The sequence below is a fragment of the Panulirus ornatus genome, chromosome 51 (assembly GCF_036320965.1).
Source record: "Panulirus ornatus isolate Po-2019 chromosome 51, ASM3632096v1, whole genome shotgun sequence".
Classification (NCBI taxonomy): domain Eukaryota; kingdom Metazoa; phylum Arthropoda; class Malacostraca; order Decapoda; family Palinuridae; genus Panulirus; species Panulirus ornatus.
In genome coordinates, this window is record NC_092274.1 from 10,792,061 (window position 1) to 10,819,387 (window position 27,327).

At 42.3% G+C, this 27,327-nt stretch overlaps 1 protein-coding gene across 1 annotated transcript in view; it reads left to right on the forward strand.

Moving 5' to 3' along the window:
• Positions 1-27,327, forward strand: part of LOC139764751 (protogenin-like) — a 1,310,239-nt gene that overhangs the window by 1,165,725 nt on the left and 117,187 nt on the right. Inside the window, exon 24 of the mRNA XM_071691615.1 lies at positions 15,954-16,098. Coding sequence (XP_071547716.1) covers positions 15,954-16,098 — 145 coding nt within the window. The remainder of the gene's footprint in view (positions 1-15,953; positions 16,099-27,327) is intronic.

Consider the following 27,327-nt stretch of genomic DNA (forward strand, 5'->3'; position numbering starts at 1 on the left):
ATGTTCCCATTTGTTATCTTGTCTTATGCACTTTATTTACCTCCTTCCAAAACATCTTTTTATTCTAAAATTTTATGATACTCTCTCACCCTGACTCTCATTTGCCCTTTTTTCACCTCTTGCACCTTTCTCTTTACCTCCTGCTGCTTTCTTCTATACCTCTTCCAGTCATTTACACTACTTCCTTGCAAAAATCGTCCAAACGCCTCTGTCTTCTCTTTTACTTACAATCTTACTTCTTCATCTCACTACTCACTACCCTTTCTAATCTGCCCACTTCCCACGTTTCTCATGCCACAAGCATGTTTTGCACAGGCCATCACTGCTTTCCTAAATACATGCAGTGATGACTTGCACAAAAAGATGCTTGTGGCATGAAAAAGGTCAAAGGTGGGCTGATTAGAAAGAGTAGTGAGTAGTGGGATGAAGAAGTAAGATTGATAGTGAAAGAGAAGAGAGAGGCATTGAGACAATTTCTGTAGGGAAGTATATATATTTATATATTTTTTCAAACATATTCACCATTTCCCACGTTAGCATGGTATCTTTAAGAGCGTAGGACTGAGCCTTAGAGGAAATGCTATCACTCGGCCCCTTTTTCTGTTCCTTCCTTTGGGAAATGAAAAATGGGAGGGGAGGATTTCCAGCCCCCTGCTCTCATCCCTTTTAGCCACCTATGACATGCTAGGAATATGAGGGGATTATTCTTTCTACCCAATCCCCTGGGATATATTTTATATATCATATATACATAATGTACTTAATCACTGTTTCCCAGGTCAGGAAGGTAATGTCAGGAAACAGATGAAGAAGTGCTCACATATGCACATATACATGCATATCCATATCAACATATGCATACATTTACATACACATACACTGACACGTTCATACATATACATGTGCATATTATTACAGTCCAGGTGAGGGTTGTCAGTTAACTGTTGCGATTCTAGCAAGGTTGCTAAAGAACTTGTAATGATCCTGGCAAGGTCATCAATTTTAATTGTTTGGCACACTGGATAGTGCTGTCTTAACATTATGGGATGAAAGAAAACATCAGGGTTAAATCTACATATAATACAAGAAATAAAGAGTGCAAGATAACAAAAGCACATTAATCTGGTACAAATAATTTTACTTTAACACTTAACATTCCACATTCCACATTCTAGGTAAGATTTCAGATCAGGAGATCTCTCTCCTTAATACAATTTGACTATAGAAACAATACAAGATACACTTATTCGTTGGGCAATTCTATGACAAGTTTTAACACATTATTACATCCAGACCCAACATGACTCAGTCTCACATCTTACAATCTAGGGCAGTGGCAGCTACAGGGTTTGAGACAAGGAAAACCTACATTATCTGCTGGGCATGTGATGGCTTAAGGAATTACGGCCAAGCAGTTGTCAGGGCCTTTTATTTGGAGGGGCAGCCAGCTGGGAGCTGCCAACCCCACCATGACCTGCCACTTTTGGCTATCATAGGGATGAATGACTACAATTACTCTTGATTGGTCAAAACACTGATTGTCATGCCCTCATCCTGATTGATGATTGGCTGGAGGCCTAAGGTCCAGCTCTCATCTCTGATAACACAACAAGGATGAGAGAATGCCCACCTTTCCCAGGCATGACCTCGTGGCTGACCACCGGTCATTTGACGTAACCTGTAGAGTAATTAGCGGGTAGATGCAACATGCCCAGCTAATTGACTTTCTGGCATAGGGGTATGAAATCCCAGGCAGCATGGGAGCAGCTGAGGAATCTCTTGAGACCCCCTCCAGATCATCACATGGCTTACCTATAGCATACAACTTTCTACAACATAGACATAATGAACACACAGGGTCATATCAATATTCACACATGCTTACCTTCATCCATTCCTGTCACTACCCTGCCCCACAGGAAAATAGCAATGCTACCCCATGCTTCAGTGAGGTAGCACCAGGAATACAGACAAAAAAGGCCACATTCATTCACACTTAGCCTCTAGCTGTCATGTGTAATACGCTGAAACCACAGCTCCCTTTCCACATCCAGGCCCCACAGACAGAGATTTCCTTGGTTTACCACAGACACTTCACATCCCCTGGTTCAGTCTATTGACAGCATGTCGACTCCAGTAGACCACATCCTTCCAATTCGTTCTATTCCTTGCATGCCTCTCACCCTCCTGTATGTTCAGACCCTGATCGCTCAAAATCTTTTTCACTCCATCCTTCCACCTCCACTTTGATCTGCTTCTCCTTGTCTCTTACTCCTCTGACACATATATCCTATTTGTCAATCTTTCCTCTCATTCTCTCCTTGTGACTAAACCATTTCAAAACACCCTCTTCTGCTCTCTCAACCACACTTTTTATTTCCACACATCTCTCTTACCCTTACATTACTTACTCTATCAAACCACCTCACACCACACATTGTCCTCAAACATCTCATTTCCAGCACATCCACCCTCCTGCACACAATTCTATCCATAGCCCACGCCTCGCAACCATACAACATCGTTGGAACCACTATTCCTACAAACATACCCATTTTTGCTTTCCGAGATAATGTTTTCAACTTCCAAACATTCTTCAAGGCTCCCAGAATTTTCGCCCCCTCCCCAACCCTATGATTCACTTCTGCTTCCATGGTTCCATCCGCTGCCAGATCCACTCCCAGGTATCTAAAACACTTTACTTCCTCCTCCAGTTTTTCTCCATTCAAACTTACCTCCCAATTGCCTTGACCCTCAACCCTACTGTACCTAATAACCATGCTCTTATTCTGCAGTTTCTCACACGAATCAGCCACCAGCGCTGTATCATCAGCAAACAACAAGTGACTCACTTCCCAAGCCCTCTCATCCACAACAGACTGCATACTTGCCCCTCTTCCCAAAACTCTTGCATTCACCTCCCTAACAACCTCATCCATAAACAAATTAAACAACCATGGAGACTTCACTCACTCGTGCCACAAACTTACATTCACTGAGAATCAATCACTTTCCTCTCTACCTACACGTACATATGCCTTACATCCTCGATAATCACTTTGCTTCTAACAGCTTGCCTCCCTGACCATATATTCTTAATACCTTCCACAGAGCATCTCCATCAACTCTATCATATGCATTCTCCACATCCATAAATGCTACATACAAATCCATTTCCTTTTCTAAGAATTTCTCACATACATTCTTCAAAGCAAACACCTGATCCACACATCCTCTACCACCTCTGAAACCACACTGCTCTTCCCCAGTCTGATACTTTGTACATGCCTTCACCCTCCCAATCAATACCCTCCCATATAATTTCCCAGGAATACTCAACAAACGTATACCTCTGTAATTTGAGCACTCTCTCTTATCCCCTTTGCCTTTGTACAATTGCACTATGCAAGCATTCCGCCAATCCTCAGGCACCTCACCATGAATCATACATACATTAACTAACCTTACCAACCAGTCAACAATACAGTCACCCCTTTTTTGATAAATTCCACTGCAATACCATCCAAACCTGCTACCTTACCAGCTTTCACCTTCCGCAAAGCTTTTACTACCTCTTCTCTGTTTACCAAATCATTCTCCCTAACCCTCTCACTTTGCACACCACCTCGACCAAAACACCCTATATCTGCCACTCTATCATCAAACACATTCAACAAACCTTCAAAATACTCACTCCATCTCCTTCTCACATCACTACTACTTGTTATCACCTCCTCATTACCCCTCTTCACTGAAGTTCCCATTTGCCTCCATGTCTTACGCACTTTATTTACCTCCTTCCAAAACATCTTCTTATTCTCCCTAAAATTTAATGATACTCTCTCACCCCCAACTCTCATTTGCCCTCTTTTTCACCTCTTGCACCTTTCTCTTGACCTCCTGTCTCTTTCTTTTATACATCTCCCAGTCATTTGCATTATTTCCCTGCAAAAATTGTCCAAATGCCTCTCTCGTCTCTTTCACTAATAATCTTACTTCTTCATCCCACCACTCACTACCCTTTCTAATCAACCCACCTCCCATGCTTCTCATGCCACAAGCATCTTTTGCGCAAGCCATCACTGCTTCTCTAAATACATCCCATTCCTCCCACATTCCCCTTACCTCCTTTGTTCTCACCTTTTTCCATTCTGTACTCAGTCTCTCCTGGTACTTCCTCACACAAGTCTCCTTCCCAAGCTCACTTACCCTCACCATTCTCATCACCCCAACATTCTCTCTTCTTTTCTGAAAACCCCTACAAATCTTCACCTTTGCCTCCACAAGATAATGATCAGACATCCCTCCAGTTGCACCTCTTAGCACATTAACATCCAAAAGTCTCTGTTTTGCGCGCCTATCAATTAGCACATAATCCAATAATGCTCTCTGGTCATCTCTCCTACGTACATGCGTTTACTTATGTATATCTCGCTTTTTAAACCAGGTATTCCCAATCACCAGTCCTTTTTCAGCACATAAATCTACAATCTCTTCACCATTTCCATTTACAACACTGAACACCCCATGTACACCAATTATTCCCTCAACTGCCACATTACTCACCTTTGCATTCAAATCACCCATCACTATAACCCGGTCTTGTGCATCAAAACCACCAACATACTCATTCACCTGCTCCCAAAACACTTGATCTCATGATCTTTCTTCTCATGCGCAGGTGCATATGCACCAGTAATCACCCATCTCTCTCCATCAACTTTCAGTTTTACCCATATCAATCGAGAATTTACTTTCTTACACTCTATCACATACTCCCACAACTCCTGTTTCAGGAGTAGTGCTACTCCTTCCCTTGCTCTTGTCCTCTCATTAGCCCATGACTTTACTCCCAAGACATTCCCAAACCACTCTTCCCCTTTACCCTTGAACTTCGTTTCACTCAGAGCCAAAAGATGCAGGTTCCTTTCCTCAAACATACTACCTATCTCTCCTTTTTTCTCATCTTGGTTACATCCACACACATTTAGACACCTCAATCTGAGCCTTCGAGGAGGATGAGCACTCCCCGATTGACTCCTTCTTCTGTTTCCCCTTTTAGAAAGGTAAAATACAAGGAGGAGAGGGTTTCTGGCCCCCCCGCTCCCATCCCCTTTAATCGCCTTCTACAACACGTGAGGAATGCGTGGGAAGTATTCTTTCTCACCTATCCCCAGGGATAATATATATATATATATATATATTATTATTTTTTATTATTATTTTGCTTTGTCGCTGTCTCCCGTGTTTGTTAGGTAGCGCAAGGAAACAGATGAAAGAAATGGCCCAACCCACCCCCATACACATGTATATACATACACATCCACACAGGCAAATATACATACCCATACATCTCCGTGTACACATATATATACACACACAGACACATACATATATACACATGTACACAATTCACACTGTCTGCCTTTATTCATTCCCATCGCCACCTCACCACACATGGAATAACAACCCCCTCCCCCCTCATGTGTGCGAGGTAGCGCTAGGAAAAGACAACAAAGGGCCCATTCATTCACACTCAGTCTCTAGCTGTCATGCAATAATGCCCAAAACCACAGCTCCCTTTCCACATCCAGGCCCCACACAACTTTCCATGGTTTATCCCAGACGCTTCACATGCCCTGATTCAATCCATTGACAGCACGTCAACCCCGGTATACCACATCGATCCAATTCACTCTATTCCTTGCCCTCCTTTCACCCTCCTGCATGTTCAGGCCCCGATCACTCAAAATCTTTTTCACTCCATCTTTCCACCTCCCTTTTGGTCTCCCACTTATCCTCGTTCCTTCCACCTCCAACACATACATCCTCTTGGTCAATCATTCCTCACTCATTCTCTCCATGTGCCCAAACCATTTCAAAACACCCTCTTCTGCTCTTTCAACCACGCTTTTTATTTCCACACATCTCTCTTACCCTTACATTACTTACTCGATCAAACCACCTCACGCCACATATTGTCCTCAAACATCTCATTTCCAGCACATCCACCCTCCTCCGCACAACTCTATCCATAGCCCACGCCTCGCAACCATACAACATTGTTGGAACCACTATTCCTTCATACATACCCATTTTTGCTTTCTGAGATAATGTTCTCGACTTCCACACATTCTTCAAGGCTCCCAGGATTTTCGCCCCCTCCCCCACCCTATGATTCACTTCCGCTTCCATGGTTCCATCCGCTGCCAGATCCACCCCAGATATCTAAAACACTTTACTTCCTCCAGTTTTTCTCCATTCAGACTTACCTCCCAAGTGAATACTCAACAAACCTCTGTAATTTGAGCACTCACTCTTATCCCCTTTGCCTTTGTACAATGGCACTATGCACGCATTCCGCCAATCCTCAGGCACCTCACCATGAACCATATATACATTAACTAACCTTACCAACCAGTTAACAATACAGTTACCCCCTTTTTTAATAAATTCCACTGAAATACCATCCAAACCTGCTGCCTTGCCGGCTTTCATCTTCCGCAAAGCTTTTACTACCTCTTCTCTGTTTACCAAATCATTTTCCCTAACCCTCTCACTTTGCACACCACCTCGACCAAAACACCCTATATCTGCCACTCTATCATCTAACACATTCAACAAACCTTCAAAATACTCACTCCATCTCCTTCTCACATCACTACTACTTGTTATTACCTCCCCATTAGCCCCCTTCACTGAAGTTCCCATTTGCTCCCATGTCTTACGCACTTTATTTACCTCCTTCCAAAACATCTTTTTATTCTCCCTAGAATTTAATGACACTCTCTCACCCTAGCTCACATTTGTCCTCTTTTTCACCTCTTGCACCTTTCTCTTGACCTCCTGTCTCTTTCTTTTATACATCTCCCACTCATTTGCATTATTTCCCTGCAAGAATCGTCCAAATGCTTCTCTCTTATCTTTCATTTATAATCTTACTTCATCCCACCACTCACTACCCTTTCTAATCAACCCACCTCCCACACTTCTCATGCCACAAGCATCTTTTGCGCAAGCCATCGCTGCTTCCCTAAATACATCCCATTCCTCCCTCACTCCCCTTACCGCCTTTGTTCTCACCTTTTTCTATTCTCTACTCAGTCTCTCCTGGTACTTCCTCACACAAGTCTCCTTCCCTAGCTCACTTACTCTCACCACCCTCTTCACCCCAACATTCTCTCTTCTTTTCTGAAAACCCATACCAATCTTTACCTTCGCCTCCACAAGATAATGGTCAGACATCCCTCCAGTTGCACCTCTCAGCACATTAACATCCAAAAGTCTCTCTTTCGCACGCCTGTCAATTAACACGTAATCCAATAACAATCTCTGGCCATCTCTCCTACTTACATACGTATACTTATGTATATCTCACTTTTTAAACCAGATGTTCCCAATCACCAGTCCTTTTTCAGCACATAAATCTACAAGCTCTTCACCATTTCCATTTACAACACTGAACACCCCATGTATACCAATTATTCCCTCAACTGCCACATTACTCACCTTTGCATTTAAATCACCCATCACTATGACCCGGTCTTGTGCATCAAAACCACCAACATACTCATTCAGCTGCTCCCAAAACACTTGCCTCTCATGATATATAAATATATATATATATATATATATATATATATATATATATATATATATATATATATATATATATATATATATATCTTTCTTTCTTTCATACTATTCACCATTTCCGGCATTAGCGAGGTAGCGTTGAGAACAGAGGACTGGGCCCTTGAGGGAATATCCTCACCTGGGCCCCTTCTCTGTTCCCTCTTTTGGAAAATTAAAAAAAAAAGTGAGAGGGGAGGATTTCCAGCCCCCCGCTCCCTCCCCTTTTAGTCACCTTCTACGACACGCAGGGAATACGTGGGAAGTATTCTTTCTTCCCTATCCCTAGGGATATATATATATATATATATATATATATATATATATATATATATATATATATATATATATACATATTGATGAGAACTACTATTGACGTTTGTGTAAATAAATTATACATTTCCCTTTTCCATAGCCAGAGGTTGAACCATTATGTGACATTCATTTTCTCATTTCATTTCAAGCTAGAAGTTTCAGTTTTCTAAATTATTTCTTACTTTTTTCACATGTATATATGTATATATATGTATATGTGTGTGTATGTGTATGTATGTATATATGTATATATATATATATATATATATTATCCCTGGGGATAGGGGTGAAAGAATACTTCCCACGCATTCCTCGCGTGTCATAGAAGGCGACTAGAGGGGACGGGAGCGAGGGGCCAGAAATCCTCCCCTCCTTGTATTTTTAACTTTCTAAAATGGGAAACAGAAGAAGGAGTCACACGGGGAGTGCTCATCCCCCTCGAAGGCTCAGACTGGGGTGTCTAAATGTGTGTGGACGTAACCAAGATGTGAAAAAAGGAGAGATAGGTAGTATGTTTGAGGAAAGGAACCTGGGTGTTTTGGCTCTGAGTGAAACGAAGCTCAAGGGTAAAGGGGAAGAGTGGTTTGGGAATGTCTTGGGAGTGAAGTCAGGGGTTAGTGAGAGGACAAGAGTAAGGGAAGGAGTAGCACTACTCCTGAAACAGGAGTTGTGGGAGTATATGATAGAATGTAAGAAAGTAAATTCTCGATTGATATGGGTAAAACTGAAAGTTGATGGAGAGAGATGGGTGATTATTGGTGCATATGCACCTGGGCATGAGAAGAAAGATCATGAGAGGCAAGTGTTTTGGGAGCAGGTGAATGAGTGTGTTAGTGGTTTTGATGCACGAGACCGGGTTATAGTGATGGGTGATTTGAATGCAAAGGTGAGTAATGTGGCAGTTGAGGGAATAATTGGTATACATGGGGTGTTCAGTGTTGTAAATGGAAATGGTGAAGAGCTTGTAGATTTATGTGCTGAAAAAGGACTGGTGATTGGGAATACCTGGTTTAAAAAGCGAGATATACATAAGTATACGTATGTAAGTAGGAGAGATGGCCAGAGAGCGTTATTGGATTACATGTTAATTGACAGGCGCACGAAAGAGAGACTTTTGGATGTTAATGTGCTGAGAGGTGCAACTGGAGGGATGTCTGATCATTATCTTGTGGAGGCTAAGGTGAAGATTTGTATGAGTTTTCAGAAAAGAAGAGTGAATGTTGGGGTGACGAGGGTGGTGAGAGTAAGTGAGCTTGGGAAGGAGACTTGTGTGAGGAAGTACCAGGAGAGACTGAGTACAGAATGGAAAAAGGTGAGAACAATAATGGAAGTAAGGGGAGTGGGGGAGGAATGGGATGTATTTAGTGAATCAGTGATGGATTGCGCAAAAGATGCTTGTGGCATGAGAAGTGTGGGAGGTGGGTTGATTAGAAAGGGTAGTGAGTGGTGGGATGAAGAAACAAGGTTATTAGTGAAAGAGAAGAGAGAGGCATTTGGACGATTTTTGCAGGGAAAAAATGCAATTGAGTGAGAGATGTATAAAAGAAAGAGACAGGAGGTCAAGAGAAAGGTGCAAGAGGTGAAAAAGAGGGCAAATGAGAGTTAGGGTGAGAGAGTATCATTAAATTTTAGGGAGAATAAAAAGATGTTCTGGAAGGAGGTAAATAAAGTGCGTAAGACAAGGGAGCAAATGGGAACTTCAGTGAAGGGCACAAATGGGGAGGTGATAACAAGTAGTGGTGATGTGAGAAGGAGATGGAGTGAGTATTTTGAAGGTTTGTTGAATGTGTTTGATGATAGAGTGGCAGATATAGGGTGTTTTGGTCGAGGTGGTGTGCAAAGTGAGAGGGTTAGGGAAAATGATTTGGTAAACAGAGAAGAGGTAGTAAAAGCTTTGCGGAAGATGAAAGCCGGCAAGGCAGCAGGTTTGGATGGTATTGCAGTGGAATTTATTAAAAAAGGGGGTGACTGTATTGTTGACTGGTTGGTAAGGTTATTTAATGTATGTATGACTCATGGTGAGGTGCCAGAGGATTGGCGGAATGCGTGCATAGTGCCATTGTACAAAGGCAAAGGGGATAAGAGTGAGTGCTCAAATTACAGAGGTATAAGTTTGTTGAGTATTCCTGGCAAATTATATGGGAGGGTATTGATTGAGAGGGTGAAGGCATGTACAGAGCATCAGATTGGGGAAGAGCAGTGTGGTTTCAGAAGTGGTAGAGGATGTGTGGATCAGGTGTTTGTTTTGAAGAATGTATGTGGGAAATACTTAGAAAAGCAAATGGATTTGTATGTAGCATTTATGGATCTGGAGAATGCATATGATAGAGTTGATAGAGATGCTCTGTGGAAGGTATTAAGAATATATGGTGTGGGAGGCAAGTTGTTAGAAGCAGTGAAAAGTTTTTATCGAGGATGTAAGGCATGTGTACGTGTAGGAAGAGAGGAAAGTGATTGGTTCTCAGTGAATGTAGGTTTGCAGCAGGGGTGTGTGATGTCTCCATGGTTGTTTAATTTGTTTATGGATGGGGTTGTTAGGGAGGTGAATGCAAGAGTTTTGGAAAGAGGGGCAAGTATGAAGTCTGTTGGGGATGAGAGAGCTTGGGAAGTGAGTCAGTTGTTGTTAGCTGATGATACAGCGCTGGTGGCTGATTCATGTGAGAAACTGCAGAAGCTGGTGACTGAGTTTGGTAAAGTGTGTGAAAGAAGAAAGTTAAGAGTAAATGTGAATAAGAGCAAGGTAATTAGGTACAGTAGGGTTGAGGGTCAAGTCAATTGGGAGGTAAGTTTGAATGGAGAAAAACTGGAGGAAGTAAAGTGTTTTAGATATCTGGGAGTGGATCTGGCAGCGGATGGAACCATGGAAGCGGAAGTGGATCATAGGGTGGGGGAGGGGGCGAAAATTCTGGGAGCCTTGAAGAATGTGTGGAAGTTGAGAACATTATCTCAGAAAGCAAAAATGGGTATGTTTGAAGGAATAGTGGTTCCAACAATGTTGTATGGTTGCGAGGTGTGGGCTATGGGTAGAGTTGTGTGCAGGAGGATGGATGTGCTGGAAATGAGATGTTTGAGGACAATGTGTGGTGTGAGGTGGTTTGATCGAGTAAGTAACGTAAGAGTAAGAGAGATGTGTGGAAATAAAAAGAGCGTGGTTGAGAGAGCAGAAGAGGGTGTTTTGAAATGGTTTGGGCACATGGAGAGAATGACTGAGGAAAGATTGACCAAGAGGATATATGTGTCAGAGGTGGAGGGAACGAGGAGAAGTGGGAGACCAAATTGGAGGTGGAAAGATGGAGTGAAAAAGATTTTGTATGATCAGGGCCTGAACATGCAGGAGGGTGAAAGGAGGGCAAGGAATAGAGTGAATTGGATCGATGTGGTATACCAGGGGTTGACGTGCTGTCAGTGGATTGAATCAGGGCATGTGAAGCGTCTGGGGTAAACCATGGAAAGCTGTGTAGGTATGTATATTTGCGTGTGTGGACGTATGTATATGCATGTGTATGGGGGTGGGTTGGGCCATTTCTTTCGTCTGTTTCCTTGCGCTACCTCGCAAACGCGGGCGACAGCGACAAAGCAAAAAAAAAAAAATATATATATATATATATATATATATATATATATATATATATATATATATATATATATATATATATATATATATATTTGAGTGAGTGCTCAAATTACAGAGGTATAAGTTTGATGAGTATTCCTGGTAAATTATATGGGAGGGTATTGATTGAGAGGGTGAAGGCATGTACAGAGCATCAGATTGGGGAAGAGCAGTGTGGTTTCAGAAGTGGTAGAGGATGTGTGGATCAGGTGTTTGCTTTGAAGAATGTATGTGAGAAATACTTAGAAAAGCAAATGGATTTGTATGTAGCATTTATGGATCTGGAGAAGGCATATGATAAAGTTGATAGAGATGCTCTGTGGAAGGTATTAAGAATATATGGTGTGGGAGGCAAGTTGTTAGAAGCAGTGAAAAGTTTTTATCGAGGATGTAAGGCATGTGTACGTGTAGGAAGAGAGGAAAGTGATTGGTTCTCAGTGAATGTAGGTTTGCGGCAGGGGTGTGTGATGTCTCCATGGTTGTTTAATTTGTTTATGGATGGGGTTGTTAGGGAGGTAAATGCAAGAGTCTTGGAAAGAGGGGCAAGTATGAAGTCTGTTGGGGATGAGAGAGCTTGGGAAGTGAGTCAGTTGTTGTTCGCTGATGATACAGCGCTGGTGGCGGATTCATGTGAGAAACTGCAGAAGCTGGTGACGGAGTTTGGTAAAGTGTGTGGAAGAAGAAAGTTAAGAGTAAATGTGAATAAGAGCAAGGTTATTAGGTACAGTAGGGTTGAGGGTCAAGTCAATTGGGAGGTGAGTTTGAATGGTGAAAAACTGGAGGAAGTGAAGTGTTTTAGATATCTGGGAGTGGATCTGTCAGCGGATGGAACCATGGAAGCGGAAGTGGATCATAGGGTGGGGGAGGGGGCGAAAATTTTGGGAGCCTTGAAAAATGTGTGGAAGTCGAGAACATTATCCCGGAAAGCAAAAATGGGTATGTTTGAAGGATTAGTAGTTCCAACAATGTTGTATGGTTGCGAGGCGTGGGCTATGGATAGAGTTGTGCGCAGGAGGATGGATGTGCTGGAAATGAGATGTTTGAGGATAATGTGTGGTGTGAGGTGGTTTGATCGAGTAAGTAACGTAAGGGTGAGAGAGATGTGTGGAAATAAAAAGAGCGTGGTTGAGAGAGCAGAAGAGGGTGTTTTAAAATGGTTTGGGCACATGGAGAGAATGAGTGAGGAAAGATTGACCAAGAGGATATATGTGTCGGAGGTGGAGGGAACGAGGAGAAGAGGGAGACCAAATTGGAGGTGGAAAGATGGAGTGAAAAAGATTTTGTGTGATCGGGGCCTGAACATGCAGGAGGGTGAAAGGAGGGCAAGGAATAGAGTGAATTGGAGCGATGTGGTATACAGGGGTTGACGTGCTGTCAGTGGATTGAATCAAGGCATGTGAAGCGTCCGGGGTAAACCATGGAAAGCTGTGTAGGTATGTATATTTGTGTGTGTGGACGTGTGTATGTACATGTGTATGGGGGGGGTTGGGCCATTTCTTTCGTCTGTTTCCTTGCGCTACCTCGCAAACGCGGGAGACAGCGACAAAGTATAAAAAAAAAAAAAAAAAAAACAATATATATATATATATATATATATATATATATATATATATATATATTGAGAGAGAGAGAGAGAGAGAGAGAGAGAGGATCACAATTTTACGCATGATCGAGTATATTCCTGTGAGTCCACAGAGAAAATGAAACACGATAAGTTCCCAAGTGCACTTTCGTGTAATAAGCAGATCATCAGGGGAGAAACAAGAGATAAATATTAAAGTCAGTTGATAAACGACGAAGAGACGTAGCTAGGACGCTTTATGGTAAACATGCGATAGGACAATCACATGTTTACCAAATGGTGCCCTTATATACATATTTTGTATTGTTCCCTCCTCCTTTGCTGAACTTCCATTGGTACATTCCTTGGGCAATCTACCATATGCCTTTTTCTTCTCTTCCACAGCGTTTCTAATCTTTTCTGTCCACAATGCAATGCCCTTTTTATTCCTGTGTCTCCATCTTGTATCCAACTACTGATTCTACAACCTTTAGTAGTATTTCTCTAAACATTTTAAAGACCTCATTCACACATGACTGCATTCCTACATTCACTGCATTTCCATTTAAGCTTTCAGTTACTTTTCTTTCATACTCCTGTCTGTATTGTTCCTGATTTGTCTTGTCTCTTGCCAACACTTTTACCTCTCCATTCTTCCTTACACCATACCTCCACTTCTCCCTGATCCTCATCCCCACAAGAACTACGAAATGGTCAATCTTCAAAGAATCCTCTCACGACTTCTAGCATCCAGCACAGTCTTTCTCAATCTTTCATCCACTGCTAAATAGTCAATCAAAGCCTTTTGCTCTTCTCATCCATCATTCCTCATCCATGTTTATCTGTAGATCATCCAGTAATAAGAAAAGGTGTTCTCAAGGAATAGACCCCTCTCAGCACAGATATCCACAAGATAGCTTCCATTCTCATTTACTCCAAGCACTCCCCATTTACCATCTCACCAATTCCATCACATCCCAGTTCCACATTCATCTCACCCAATACAGCCACATTTCTCTCATTCTTAAAACCATTTATACAGTCATTCAGATTCCTCCAGAAAAGCTTCACTTCATCCTTACTTCATACAGTCTTCATATTCACAGGTGCTTATACACAAACCCATGCATATTTCGCAGTCACAGTCTTTCCTTTTGTCCACACTATTCTTGGTCCATTTCATCCTTTATCTGTAACACCCTCCCATGCTCTTGGTGATAGCAGAACTGCACATCCTACTTTTCCTCATCCTTGATAATTTTCACTCATTCTCGTCCATACCAGACCTCCTTCCATGCCCTCTCATAACTTGCATTCATCATTTCCATTTGCACTCCACACACCCTGCCTGAGGATATGGGTTTCCTCATCCTTATCACATCAATGATACTACTTTTACACCTCTCCACAAGCTCCATCCTTTTATTCTCCCCAGTCATCCCATTCACATTTAGCACCATCACCCTCAATTACTCGTTCCTTTTAATCCTTGGCATAACTGGTAGACTCCTGTGCCGCTTCTTAGCCTTTTGTGCCTCAGCCTTGACAGGTCACTGGCAGAGGGCAACTCCAGCACAGTGTTTCCAGTGGCAGCAAGGTTCAAAAATTGTCGAACTAAAAGTAATAGTATACCTCAGGTATTTGTCCAAATCTAAAACTATTGCCCTGATGTAATTAGGCAATGCCTTCTCTATTAGTTCCACCCCTAAGGGGTGTACTGACGAGGTCACCACAAGAAGGTGAGGGAGACTGGCTACTCCAGTAAAACTAGAGTACCCCTTGAAGTGCTGAAACTCGCTACTTTTCCCAATTCTGAGTATCTTCACTTTCCACAGTAGCAGCACCTCCTACCTCGTTGGTTATGATACTGCCACTGTGCAAAATTACTAAAGTAACTTTTTCGAAGAAAGATTCCTGGTTTTGCCCAAGACATCTTTTCAGAGGTTCCTACAGTCTAAGACTGCACTATTTTCATTGGCAGGAAAATGTGGACCCCTTGGAGTGAGAAGTTCTTTGACATTATATATAAAGATGATGGTATTGGATACTTGCATGAAGTTATGCTGTGAATGAAAAGTCACCTTTGGGGAGGCTCTATCATTGGAATTATAATCTCATCAAAGAACTTATCACTCCAAAGCTGTCTGCAGTTCCCTGCTATTGGATGTAGTACAGACTTGGTTTGCAAGAGCATCTAGAAAGAGGTCCGGGTAACACCAGGCATATATCTTGGAAAGAGGTGCTGGTTTTGATTATAAATGAATAAGGTATACAGAAGGTAGTGTTGCAGGACTGCCTGCCTATGGTTACACTGTATATGAAAAGTCTCCTTTGGCAATATCTTATCACTGGGGTGTAGTCTTGACAAAGACTTTTTTCATTCCAAAGGAATCCATCAGTTCCCTGTACCCAGAAATAGCACAGCTCTGGACTGCAAGAACCTTTGGGAAGAGTTCCTGGGTAACACAAGGACCCTTTCTTAGAAAGGGGTCCTTGGAAAATTATAAATAAAATCGACAAATGAATGTTGAAGGTCACTAAGGCAGACAAATGTTGAAGGCTGGAAATTCTCCCCTTCTGTATCATTACTTTCAAAAAAAAAAAAGAAAAAAGAAAGGGGTGGAGGGAGCCAATTGAGGATTTTCCTCTATGGCCCAGTCATCTGATACAGGCATTACCTTGCTAATAGGGTAAACAATGCACAAGCATAAAAGAAAATGTTATATATATTACAATGATTGGTTGGTGTTCTATTAGTTATGGTGTTTATATGCTCAACATTTGAGATTATATAACTACTTAGGAATTAAATAACTTTCAATTTATTCTTAGGTGGGAGGACTGGTCTCCAATACTGAGTATTGGTTTCGAATCCGTAGTTGCACTGTGATTGGGTGTGGAGCAACTACAGAACCCTTGGCTGCCACTATTCCAGCCATCCTTCCTCCGAACCACGCTCTATCCACTCAGAGTTTGTGTGAGTACAAGTAGGTGAATTTTGTTCAAGAAGAGGTTATATGGGTGTATGTTGAATTTACTGCAACAGGACATTTTAGGGGAGAGGGAAAAAAGAGGTCTTACTTGTACTATGAATTATTAGAAAAAAGTTCAGATGTAAGGATATCATTAAGAATTACTTGTTTGTAATCACTGCAACATTTGGTGAAAGATCATTGTAGTGGCAAACCATTTTTAACAGATATGTATATTATCAGTTTATATATTATCCCTGAGGTAGAGGAGAAAGACTTGTACCTCTGTATTCCATATGTGTCGTAGAAGGCGACTAAAGGGGGCAGGAGCTGTGGGATGAAAACCCTTCTCTTGTATTTCAATTCTAAAAGAGGAAATAGAGGAAGGAGCCAGGTGGAGAGTGCTCATCCTCCTTGAAGGCTCAGACTGGGGTGTCTGAATGTGTATGGATGTAACCAAGATGAAAAGAGAGGAGAGATAGGTAGTATGTTTGAGGAAAGAAATCTAGATGTTCTATCTCTGAGTGAAGCAGACCTCAAGGATAAAGGGGAAGAATAGCTTGGAAATGTCTGAAGAGTAAAGTCAGGAGTTGGTGAAAGGGCAAGGCCTGAGGAAGGAGTAACACTACTTCTGAAGCAGGAGTTGTGGAAGTCTGTGACATCATGTAAGAATGTAGATTCTAGATTGATGTGGGTAAAACTGAAAGGGGATGGCTACAAATGGGTCATTAAAAGGTGCTTATGCACCTGGCCATGAGAAGATAGATAATGAGAGGCAATTTTTTGGGAGCACCTGAGTGAATGTCAGCAGTTCTGATGTAAGAAACTGGGTATTAGTGATGGGTGATTTAAATGTGAAGTAAGCAATGTGGCAGTTAGGGTGCATTTGGTGCACAGGGGATATTCATTGTTATGAATGGAAATGGTGAAGAGCTTGTGTACTTGTGTGCTGAAAAAAATGGTGATTGGGAATATCTGATTTAGAAAGAGAGATATACACAAGTGTATGTATGTGAGTAGGAAAGATGGTCAACAGAAATTATTAGACTGCATAGACTGCATAGGGATAGGGGAGAAAGAATACTTCCCACGTATTTCCTGTGTATCATAGAAGGCGACTAAAGGGGGCAGATGGGGGGGAGGCTAGAAACCCTCCCCTCCTAGTATTTTAACTTACTAAAAGGAGAGACCGAAGAAGGAGTCATGTGGGGAGTGCTCATCCTCCTGTAAGACTCAGATTGGGGTGTCTAAATGTGTGTGGATGTAACTGAGATGAGAAAAAATGAGATAGGTAGTGTGTTTGAGGAAAGGAACCTAGGTGTTTTGGCTTTGAGTGAAACGAAGCTCAAGGATAAAGGGGAAGAGTGGTTTGGGAATGTCTTAGGAGTAAAGTCAGGGGTTGGTGAGAGAACAAGAGCAAAGGAAAGAGTAGCACTGCTCCTGAAGCAAGAGTTTTGGAAGTATGTGATAGAGTGTAAGAAAGTAAACTCTAGATTGATATGGGTAAAACTGAGAGTGGATGGAGAGATATGGGTGATTATTGGTGCCTGTGCACCTGGTCATGAGAAGAAAGATTATGAGGGGCAAGTGTTTTGGGAGCATCTGAGCAAGTGTGTTAGCAGCTTTGATGCATGAGACCACATAAAAGTGATGGATGATTTGAATGCAAAAGTGAGTAATGTGGCAATTGAGGGTATAATTGGTGTACATAGGGTGTTCAGTGTTGTAAATTTAAATGATGAAGAGCTTGTAGATTTATGTGCTGAAAAAGGACTGGTGATTGGGAATACCTGGTTTAAAAAGAGAGATGTACATAAGTATATATATGTAAGTAGGAGAGATGGCCAGAGAGCATTATTGGATTATCTGTTAATTGATAGGAGTGTGAAAGAGAGACTTAAGGATGTTGATGTGCTTAGAGGGGCAACTGGAGGGATGTCTGATCATTATCTTTATTTTGTAGAGGCAAAGATGAAGATTTGTAGAGGTTTTCAGAAAAGAAGAGAGAATGTTGGGGTGAAGAGAGTGGTGAGAGTAAGTGAGCTTAGAAAGAAGACTTGTGTGAGGAAGTACCAGGAGAGACGGAGTGTAGAATGGCAAATGGTGAGAGCAAATGATGTAAGGGGAAGGGGGGAGGAATGGGATATATTTAGGGAAGCAGTGATGGCTTGTGCAAAATATGCTTTTGGCATGAGAAAGGTAGGAGGTGGGTAGATTAGAAAGAGTAGTGAATGTTGGGATGAAGAAGTAAGGTTGTTAGTGAAAGAGAAGAGAGAGGTGTACAGACGATTTTTGCAGGGAAGTAGTGCAAATGACTGGGAGATGTATAAAAGAAAGAGACAGGAGGTCAAGAGAAAGGTGCAAGAGGTGAAAAAGAGGGCTAAAGAGAGTTGGGGTGAGAGAGTATCATTAAATTTTAGGGAGAATGAAAAGATGTTTTGGAAGTGCATAAGACAAGAGAACAAATGGGAACATTGGTGAAGGGGGCTAATGGGGAGGTAATAACAAGTAGTGGTGAAGTGAGGAGGAGATGGGGTGAGTATTTTGAAGTTTTGTTGAATGTGTTTGATGATAGAGTGCCTGATATAGGGTGTTTTGGTCGATGTGTTGTGCGAAGGGAGAGGGTCAGGGAGAATGGTTTGGTAAACAGAGAAGAGATAGTGAAAGCTTTGCAGAAGATGAAATCCAGCAAGGCGGAAGGTTTGGATTATATTGCAGTAGAATTCATTGAAAAAGGGGGTGACTATGTTGTTGACTGGTTGGTAAGGATATTCATTGTATGTATGAATTATGGTGAAGTGCCTGAGAATTTGCGGAATGCATTCATAGTGCCATTGTACAAAGGCAAAGGGGATAAAGGTGAGTGTTCAAGTTGCAGAGGCATAGGTTTGTAGAGTATTCCTGGGAAATTTTATGGGAGGGTATTGATTAAGAGGGTAAAGGCATGTACAGAGCATCAGATTGGGGAAGAGCACCGTAGTTTCAGCAGTGGTAGAGGATATTTGGATCAGGTGTTTGCTTTGAAGAATGTATTTGAGAAATACTTAGAAAAGCAGATGGATTTGTATGTAGCATTTATGGGTCTGGAGAAGGCATATGATAGAATTGATAAAGATGCTGTGTGGAAGGTATTAAGAGTATATGGTGTGGGAGTTAAGTTGTTAGAAGCAGTGAAAAGTTTTTATCAAGGATGTAAGGCATGTGTACGAGAAGGAAGAGAGGAAAGTGATTGGTTCCCATTGAATGCGGCAGGGGTGCGTGATGTCTCGATGGATGTTTAATTTGATATTGGATGGCTTTGTTAGGGAGATGAATGCAAGAGTTTTGGAGAGAGGGACAAGTATGCAGTCTGTTAGTTGTTGTTCGCTGATGGTGGCTGATTCAGGTGAGAACCTGAAGAAGTTGGTGACTGAATTTGGTAAAGTGTGTTAAAAAAGAAACAGAGTAAATGTGAATAAGAGCAAGGTTATTAGGTACGGAAGGGCTGAGGGACAAGTCAATTGGGAGGTAAGTTTGAATGGAGAAAAACTGGAGGAAGTGAAGTGTTTTAGATATCTGGGAGTGGATTTGGCAGCGGATGGAACCATGGAAGCGGAAGTGAGTCACAGGGTGGGGGAGGGGACGAAGGTTCTGGGACTGTTGAAAAATGTATGGAAGGCGAGAGTGATATCTCGGAGAGCAAAAATGGGTACGTTTGAAAGAATAGTGGTTCCAACAATGTTATGTGGTTGCGAGGCATGGGCTATAGATAGGGTTGTGTGGAGGAGGGTGGATGTGTTGAAAATGAGATGTTTTAGGACAATATTTGGTGTGAGGTGGTTTGATTGAGTAAATAATGAAAGGGTAAGAGAGATGTGTGGTAATAAAAAGAATGTGGTTGAGAGAGCAGAAGAGGATGTGTTGAAATGGCATGGTCACATAGAGAGAATGAGTGGGGAAAGATTGACTCTATGTGTCAGAGGTAGAGGGAACGAGGAGAAGTAGGAGACCAAATTGGAGATGGAAGGATGGAGTGAAAAATATTTTGAGGGATCAGGGCCTGAACGTACAGGAGGGTGAAAGGCGTGCAAGGAATAGAGTGAATTGGAACGATACGGCGTACCGGGGTTGGCTTCCTGTCAGTGGATTGAACCATGGCATGTGAAGTGTATGGGATAAGCCATGGAAAGTTTTTTGGGGCCTGGATGTGGAAAGGGAGCTATGGTTTTGGTGCATTACACATGACAGCTAGAGACTGAGTGTGAATGAATGTGGCCTTTGTTGTCTTTTCCTAGCACTACCTCGCGCGTGTGTGTGTGGGGTTGGGAGTGCTATGTCATGTGTGGCGGGATGGCGACGGGAATAGATGAAGGCAGCAAGTATGAATATGTACATGTGTATATATGTATATGTCTGTGTATGTTATTTTTTTTATATTTATTATACTTTGTCACTGTCTCCCGCGTCAGCAAGGTAGCGCAAAGAAACAGACGAAAGAATGGCCCAACCCACCCACATACACATGGATATGCATACACGTCCACACACGCACATATACATACCTATACATCTCATCGTATACATATATATACACACACAGACATATACATATATACACATGTACATAATTCATACTGTCTGCTGTTATTCATTCCCATCGCCACCCTGCCACATAATGAAATACCAACCCCTTCCCCCGCATGTGTGCAAGGTAGCACTAGGAAAAGACAACAAAGGCCATATTCGTTCACACTCACGTCTCTAGCTGTCATGTATAATGCACTGAAACCACAGCTTCCTTTCCACATCCAGGCCCCACAGAACTTTCGATGGTTTACCCCAGACGCTTCACATTCCCTGGTTCATTCCATTGACAGTATGTCGACCCTGGTATACCACATCGTTCCAATTCACTCTATTCCTTGCACAACTTTCACCCTCCTGCATGTTCAGTCCCCGATCACTCAAAATCTTTTTCACTCCATCTTTCCACCTCCAATTTGGTCTCCTACTTCGCCTTGTTCCCTCCACCTCTGACACATATATCCTCTTTGTCAATCTTTCCTCACTCATTCTCCCATGTGACCAAACCATTCCAAAACACCCTCTTCTGCTCTCTCAACCACACTCATTTTACCACCACACATCTCTCTTACCCTTTCATTACTTACTCGATCAAACCACCTCACACCATCTCACATCTCATTTTCAGCACATCCACCCTCCTCCGCACAACTCTATCTATAGCCCACGCCTCGCAACCATATATCATTGTTGGAACCACTATTCCTTCAAACATACCCATTTTTGCTTTCCAAGAAAATGTTTTTGACTTTCACACATTCTTCAGCGCTCCCAGAACTTTTGTCTCCTCCCCACCCTATGATTCACTTCCGCTTCCATGGTTCCATCCATTGCCAAATCCACTCCCAGATTTCTAAAACACTTCACTTCCTCCAGTTTTTCTTCGTTCAAACTTACCTCCCAATTGACTTGTCCCTCAACCCTGCTGTACCTAATAACCTTGCTCTTATTCACATTTACTCTCAGCTTTATTCTTTCACACACTTTACCAAACTCAGTCACCAGTTTCTGCAGTTTCTCACCCGAACCAGCCACCAGTGCTGTATCATCAGCGAACAACAAGTGACTCACTTCCCAAGCTCTCTCATCCACAACAGACTGCATACTTGTCCCTCTTTCCAAAATTCTTGCCTTCACCTCCTTAACAACCCCATCCATAAACAAATTAAACAACCATGAAGACTTCACACACCCCTGCCGCAAACCTACATTCACTGAGAACCAACCACTTTCCTCTCTTCCTGCACGTACACATGCCTTACATCCTCGATAAAAACTTTTCACTGCTTCTAACACCTTGCCTCCAACTCCATACATTCTTAATACCTTCTACAGAGCATGTCTATCAACTCTGTCATATGCCTTCTCCAGATCCATAAATGCTACATACAAATCCATCTGCTTTTCTAAGTATTTCTCACATACATTCTTCAAAGCAAACACCTGATCCACACATCCTCTACCACTTCTGAAACCACACTGCTCTTCCCCAATCTGATGCTTTGTCCATGCCTTCACCCTGTCAGTCAATACCCAGCCATATAATTCCCCAGGAATTCTCAACAAACTTATACCTGTGTAATTTGAGCACTCACTTTTATCCCCTTTGCCTTTGTACAATGGCTCTATGCAAGCATTTCGCCAATCCTCATGCACCTCACCTATGAGTCATACATACATTAAATACACTTACCAGCTAGTCAACAATACAGTTACACCCTTTTTAATAAATTCCACTGCAATACCATCCAAACCCTCTGCCTTGCCAGTTTTCATCTTCCGTAAAGCTTTTACTACTTTTTCTCTGTTTACCAAATAATTCTCCTTAACCCTCTCACTTTGCAGACCACCTCAATCAAAACACCCTATATCTGCCACTCTATCATCAAACACATTCAACAAACCTTGAAAATACTCACTTCGTCTCCTTCTCACATCACCACTACTTGGTATCACCTCCCCGTTTGCCCCCTTCACTCATGTTCCCATTTGTTTCCTTGTCTTACGCACTTTATTTGCCTCCTTCCAAAACATCTTTTTATATTCCTTGAATTTTGGTGATACTCTCTCACCCCAACTCTCATATGCCCTCTTTTTCACCTCTTGCACCTTTCTCTTGACCTCCTGTCTCTTTCTTTTATACATCTCCCAGTAATTTGCATTATTTCCCTGCAGAAATCGTCCAAATCCCTCTCTCTTCTCTTTCACTAATAATCTTACTTCATCCCACCACTCACTACCCTTTCTAATCAACCCACCTCCCACGCTTCTCATGCCACAAGCATCTTTTGCACAAGCCATCACTGCTTCCCTAAATACATCCCATTCCTCCCCCACTCCCCTTACATTCTTTGTTCTCACCTTTTTCCATTCTGTACTCAGTCTCTCCTGGTACTTCCTCACACAAGTCTCCTTCCCAAGCTCACATACTCTCACCACTCTCTTCACCCCAACATTCTCTCTTCTTTTCTGAAAACCTCTACAAATCTTCACTTTTGCCTCAACAAAATTATGATCAGACATCCCTCCAGTTGCACCTCTTAGCACATTAACATCCAAAAGTCCCTCTTTTGCGTGCCTATCAGTTAACATGTAATCCAATAATGCTCTCTGGCCATATCTCCTACTTACATACGTATACTTTACAACACTGAACACCCCATGTACACCAATTATTCCCTCAACTGCCACATTACACACCTTTGCATTCAAATCACCCATCACTATAACCTGATCTCATGCATCAAAACTACTAACACACTCACTTAGCTGCTCCCAAATCACTTGCCTCTCATAAATCTTTCTTCCCATGCCCAGGTGCATATGCACCAATAATCACCCATCTCTCTCCATCCACTTTAAGTTTTACCCATATCAATCTAGAGTTTACTTTCTTACACTCTATCACATACACCCACCACTCCTGTTTCAGGAGTAGTGCTACTCCTTCCCTTGCTCTTGTCCTCTAACTAACCCCTGACTTTACTCCCAAGACATTCCCAAACTACTCTTCCCCTTTACCCTTGAGCTTCGTTTCACTCAGAGCCAAAACATCCAGGTTCCTTTCCTCAAACATACTACCTATCTCTCCTTTTTTCACATCTTGGTTACATCCACACACATTTAGGCACCCCAATCTGAGCCTTCGAGGAGTATGAGCACTCCCCGCGTGACTCCTTCTTCTGTTTCCCATTTTAGAAACTTAAAAAAAATACAAGGAGGGGAGGATTTCTGGCCCTCCGCTCCCGTCCCCTCTAGTCACTTTCTACGACACGCGAGGAATGCGTGGGAAGTATTCTTTCACCCCTATCCCCAGGGATAATATACATATATATATATACACATACACACACATACACACACACACACGCACATATACACACACACACACATACATATATATACATATGAAAAATGTAAGAAACAATTTCGAAAACTGAAACTTCTAGCTTAAATGAAAAGAAAAAAATGAATGTCACATAATGGTTCAACCTCTGGCTATGGAAAAAGGAAATGTTCAATTTATTTACACAAAAGTCAATAGTAGTTCTCATCAATTTAACCACTGTATCAATAAGCTTCAATGTCTAAGCTACATTTTTTCCAATTTCACTATTTTCTTGTCAAAGCACCATGTATGAAAACTATCACTCCAGTAACACAACTATAAACATTTACTTCCCCTTTAAAAAAGTTCTGGGGAAGTCTGTCTCGATACACTGCGGGACACTACCACCTGACGAGGTTTGTGTTGCAATGGTTTTTGATTCACAAACGTAGTAGCATCACTGGTGGCCAAGGTAGTTCCGTTGGCGAAGAGGAGCTCATGAAACATGTCGGAAAGCATGCTACTGCAGGCAGGAGTGAAGGCTGATGCAAACTTCAGATGGCAAAGAAATTTCCAAGACAGCCATGCTGAAGACAGCGACCCGGAGTTGCGGTGTTCCATCATGGGCGGGCACGAAGTAGGAGACTGTTCTGTATGTTATGCCTCCGCTTGGGGCGACCTCTTACGTCCTGACATTGTTGTAGCCATATGCCATCATTGCTAACTGAGCAGTTCTGGCACGGATACCAGCCAGACAAGAAACAACAATAGGCTCATCCAGTGAAGGCTTCTCAAATCCAAGTTGCACTGCAAACTCTTCATCCGGAAGAAGGATTTGTGGTCCAAGTGTCGATGTTAACTGGAGTGCGAGTTTATATGAAGAGATCCTGGAGCAAGTTGGGTGTTTTAGATACCTAGGGGTATCCATCCTGTAGCTCACTTCAGATCTCATGGTTCCATTTGCTGCCATGTCCACCCCTTGAAGCATTTCCCATCCACTATTCAGGGGTGTTGTATATTTCAGATGAATTAACTTGCAGGTGTTTTTTCATCCCCTTATTTTTGTTCTGCATTTCTTTATTAGTTATGTTGTTGGTGACATTTTTTAACTGCCTCTGTTAATGATCCTGGTGTGTCTGTGTTTGTTCCAAGTGGCTCCTTCCATTGCCTTTGTCAATGGGATATCTAGCAGATGTCCTCCTTGATATATGATGGTGATGCCCGAGCCTGGCTGGTGGGCGTTATTGGATTATGTGTTAATTGACAGGCGCGCAAAAAAAAGACTTCTGGATGTTAATGTGCTGAGAGGTGCAACTGGAGGGATGTCTGATCATTATCTTGTGGAGGCTAAGGTGAAGATTTGTATGGGTTTTCAGAAAAAAAGAGTGAATGTTGGGGTGAAGAGGGTGGTGAGAGTAAGTGAGCTTGGGAAGGAGACTTGTGTGAGGAAGTACCAGGAGAGACTGAGTACAGAATGGGAAAAGGTGAGAACAATGGAAGTAAGGGGAGTGGGGGAGGAATGGGATGTATTTAGGGAATCAGTGATGGATTGCACAAAAGATGCTTGTGGCATGAGAAGAGTGGGAGGTGGGTTGATTAGAAAGGGTAGTGAGTGGTGGGATGAAGAAGTAAGAGTATTAGTGAAAGAGAAGAGAGAGGCATTTGGACGGTTTTTGCAGGGAAAAAATGCAGTTGAGTGGGAGACGTATAAAAGAAAGAGACAGGAGGTCAAGAGAAAGGTGCAAGAGGTGAAAAAAAAGGGCAAATGAGAGTTGGGGTGAGAGAGTATCATTAAATTTTAGGGAGAATAAAAAGATGTTCTGGAAGGAGGTAAATAAAGTGCGTAAGACAAGGGAGCAAATGGGAACTTCAGTGAAGGGCGCAAATTGGGAGGTGATAACAAGTAGTGGTGATGTGAGAAGGAGATGGAGTGAGTATTTTGAAGGTTTGTTGAATGTGTTTGATGATAGAGTGGCAGATATAGGGTGTTTTGGTCGAGGTGGTGTGCAAAGTGAGAGGGTTAGGGAAAATGATTTGGTAAACAGAGAAGAGGTAGTAAAAGCTTTGCGGAAGATGAAAGCCGGCAAGGCAGCAGGTTTGGATGGTATTGCAGTGGAATTTATTAAAAAAGGGGGTGACTGTATTGTTGACTGGTTGGTAAGGTTATTTGATGTATGTATGACGCATGGTGAGGTGCCTGAGGATTGGCGGAATGCGTGCATAGTGCCATTGTACAAAGACAAAGGGGATAAGAGTGAGTGCTCAAATTACAGAGGTATAAGTTTGTTGAGTATTCCTGGTAAATTATATGGGAGGATATTGATTGAGAGGGTGAAGGCATGTACAGAGCATCAGATTGGGGAAGAGCAGTGTGGTTTCAGAAGTGGTAAAGGATGTGTGGATCAGGTGTTTGCTTTGAAGAATGTATGTGAGAAATACTTAGAAAAGCAAATGGATTTGTATGTAGCATTTATGGATCTGGAGAAGGCATATGATAGAGTTGATAGAGATGCTCTGTGGAAGGTATTAAGAATATATGGTGTGGGAGGCAAGTTGTTAGAAGCAGTGAAAAGTTTTTATCGAGGATGTAAGGCATGTGTACGTGTAGGAAGAGAGGAAAGTGATTGGTTCTCAGTGAATGTAGGTTTGCGGCAGGGGTGTGTGATGTCCCCATGGTTGTTTAATTTGTTTATGGATGGGGTTGTTAGGGAGGTGAATGCAAGAGTTTTGGAAAGAGGGGCAAGTATGAAGTCTGTTGGGGATGAGAGAGCTTGGGAAGTGAGTCAGTTGTTGTTCGCTGATGATACAGCGCTGGTGGCTGATTCATGTGAGAAACTGCAGAAGCTGGTGACTGAGTTTGGTAAAGTGTGTGAAAGAAGAAAGTTAAGAGTAAATGTGAATAAGAGCAAGGTTATTAGGTACAGTAGGGTTGAGGGTCAAGTCAATTGGGAGGTGAGTTTGAATGGAGAAAAACTGGAGGAAGTGAAGTGTTTTAGATATCTGGGAGTGGATCTGGCAGCGGATGGAACCATGGAAGCGGAAGTGGATCATAGGGTGGGGGAGGGGGCGAAAATTCTGGGAGCCTTGAAGAATGTGTGGAAGTCGAGAACATTATCTCGGAAAGCAAAAATGGGTATGTTTGAAGGAATAGTGGTTCCAACAATGTTGTATGGTTGCGAGGCGTGGGCTATGGATAGAGTTGTGCGCAGGAGGATGGATGTGCTGGAAATGAGATGTTTGAGGACAATGTGTGGTGTGAGGTGGTTTGATCGAGTAAGTAACGTAAGGGTAAGAGAGATGTGTGGAAATAAAAAGAGCGTGGTTGAGAGAGCAGAAGAGGGTG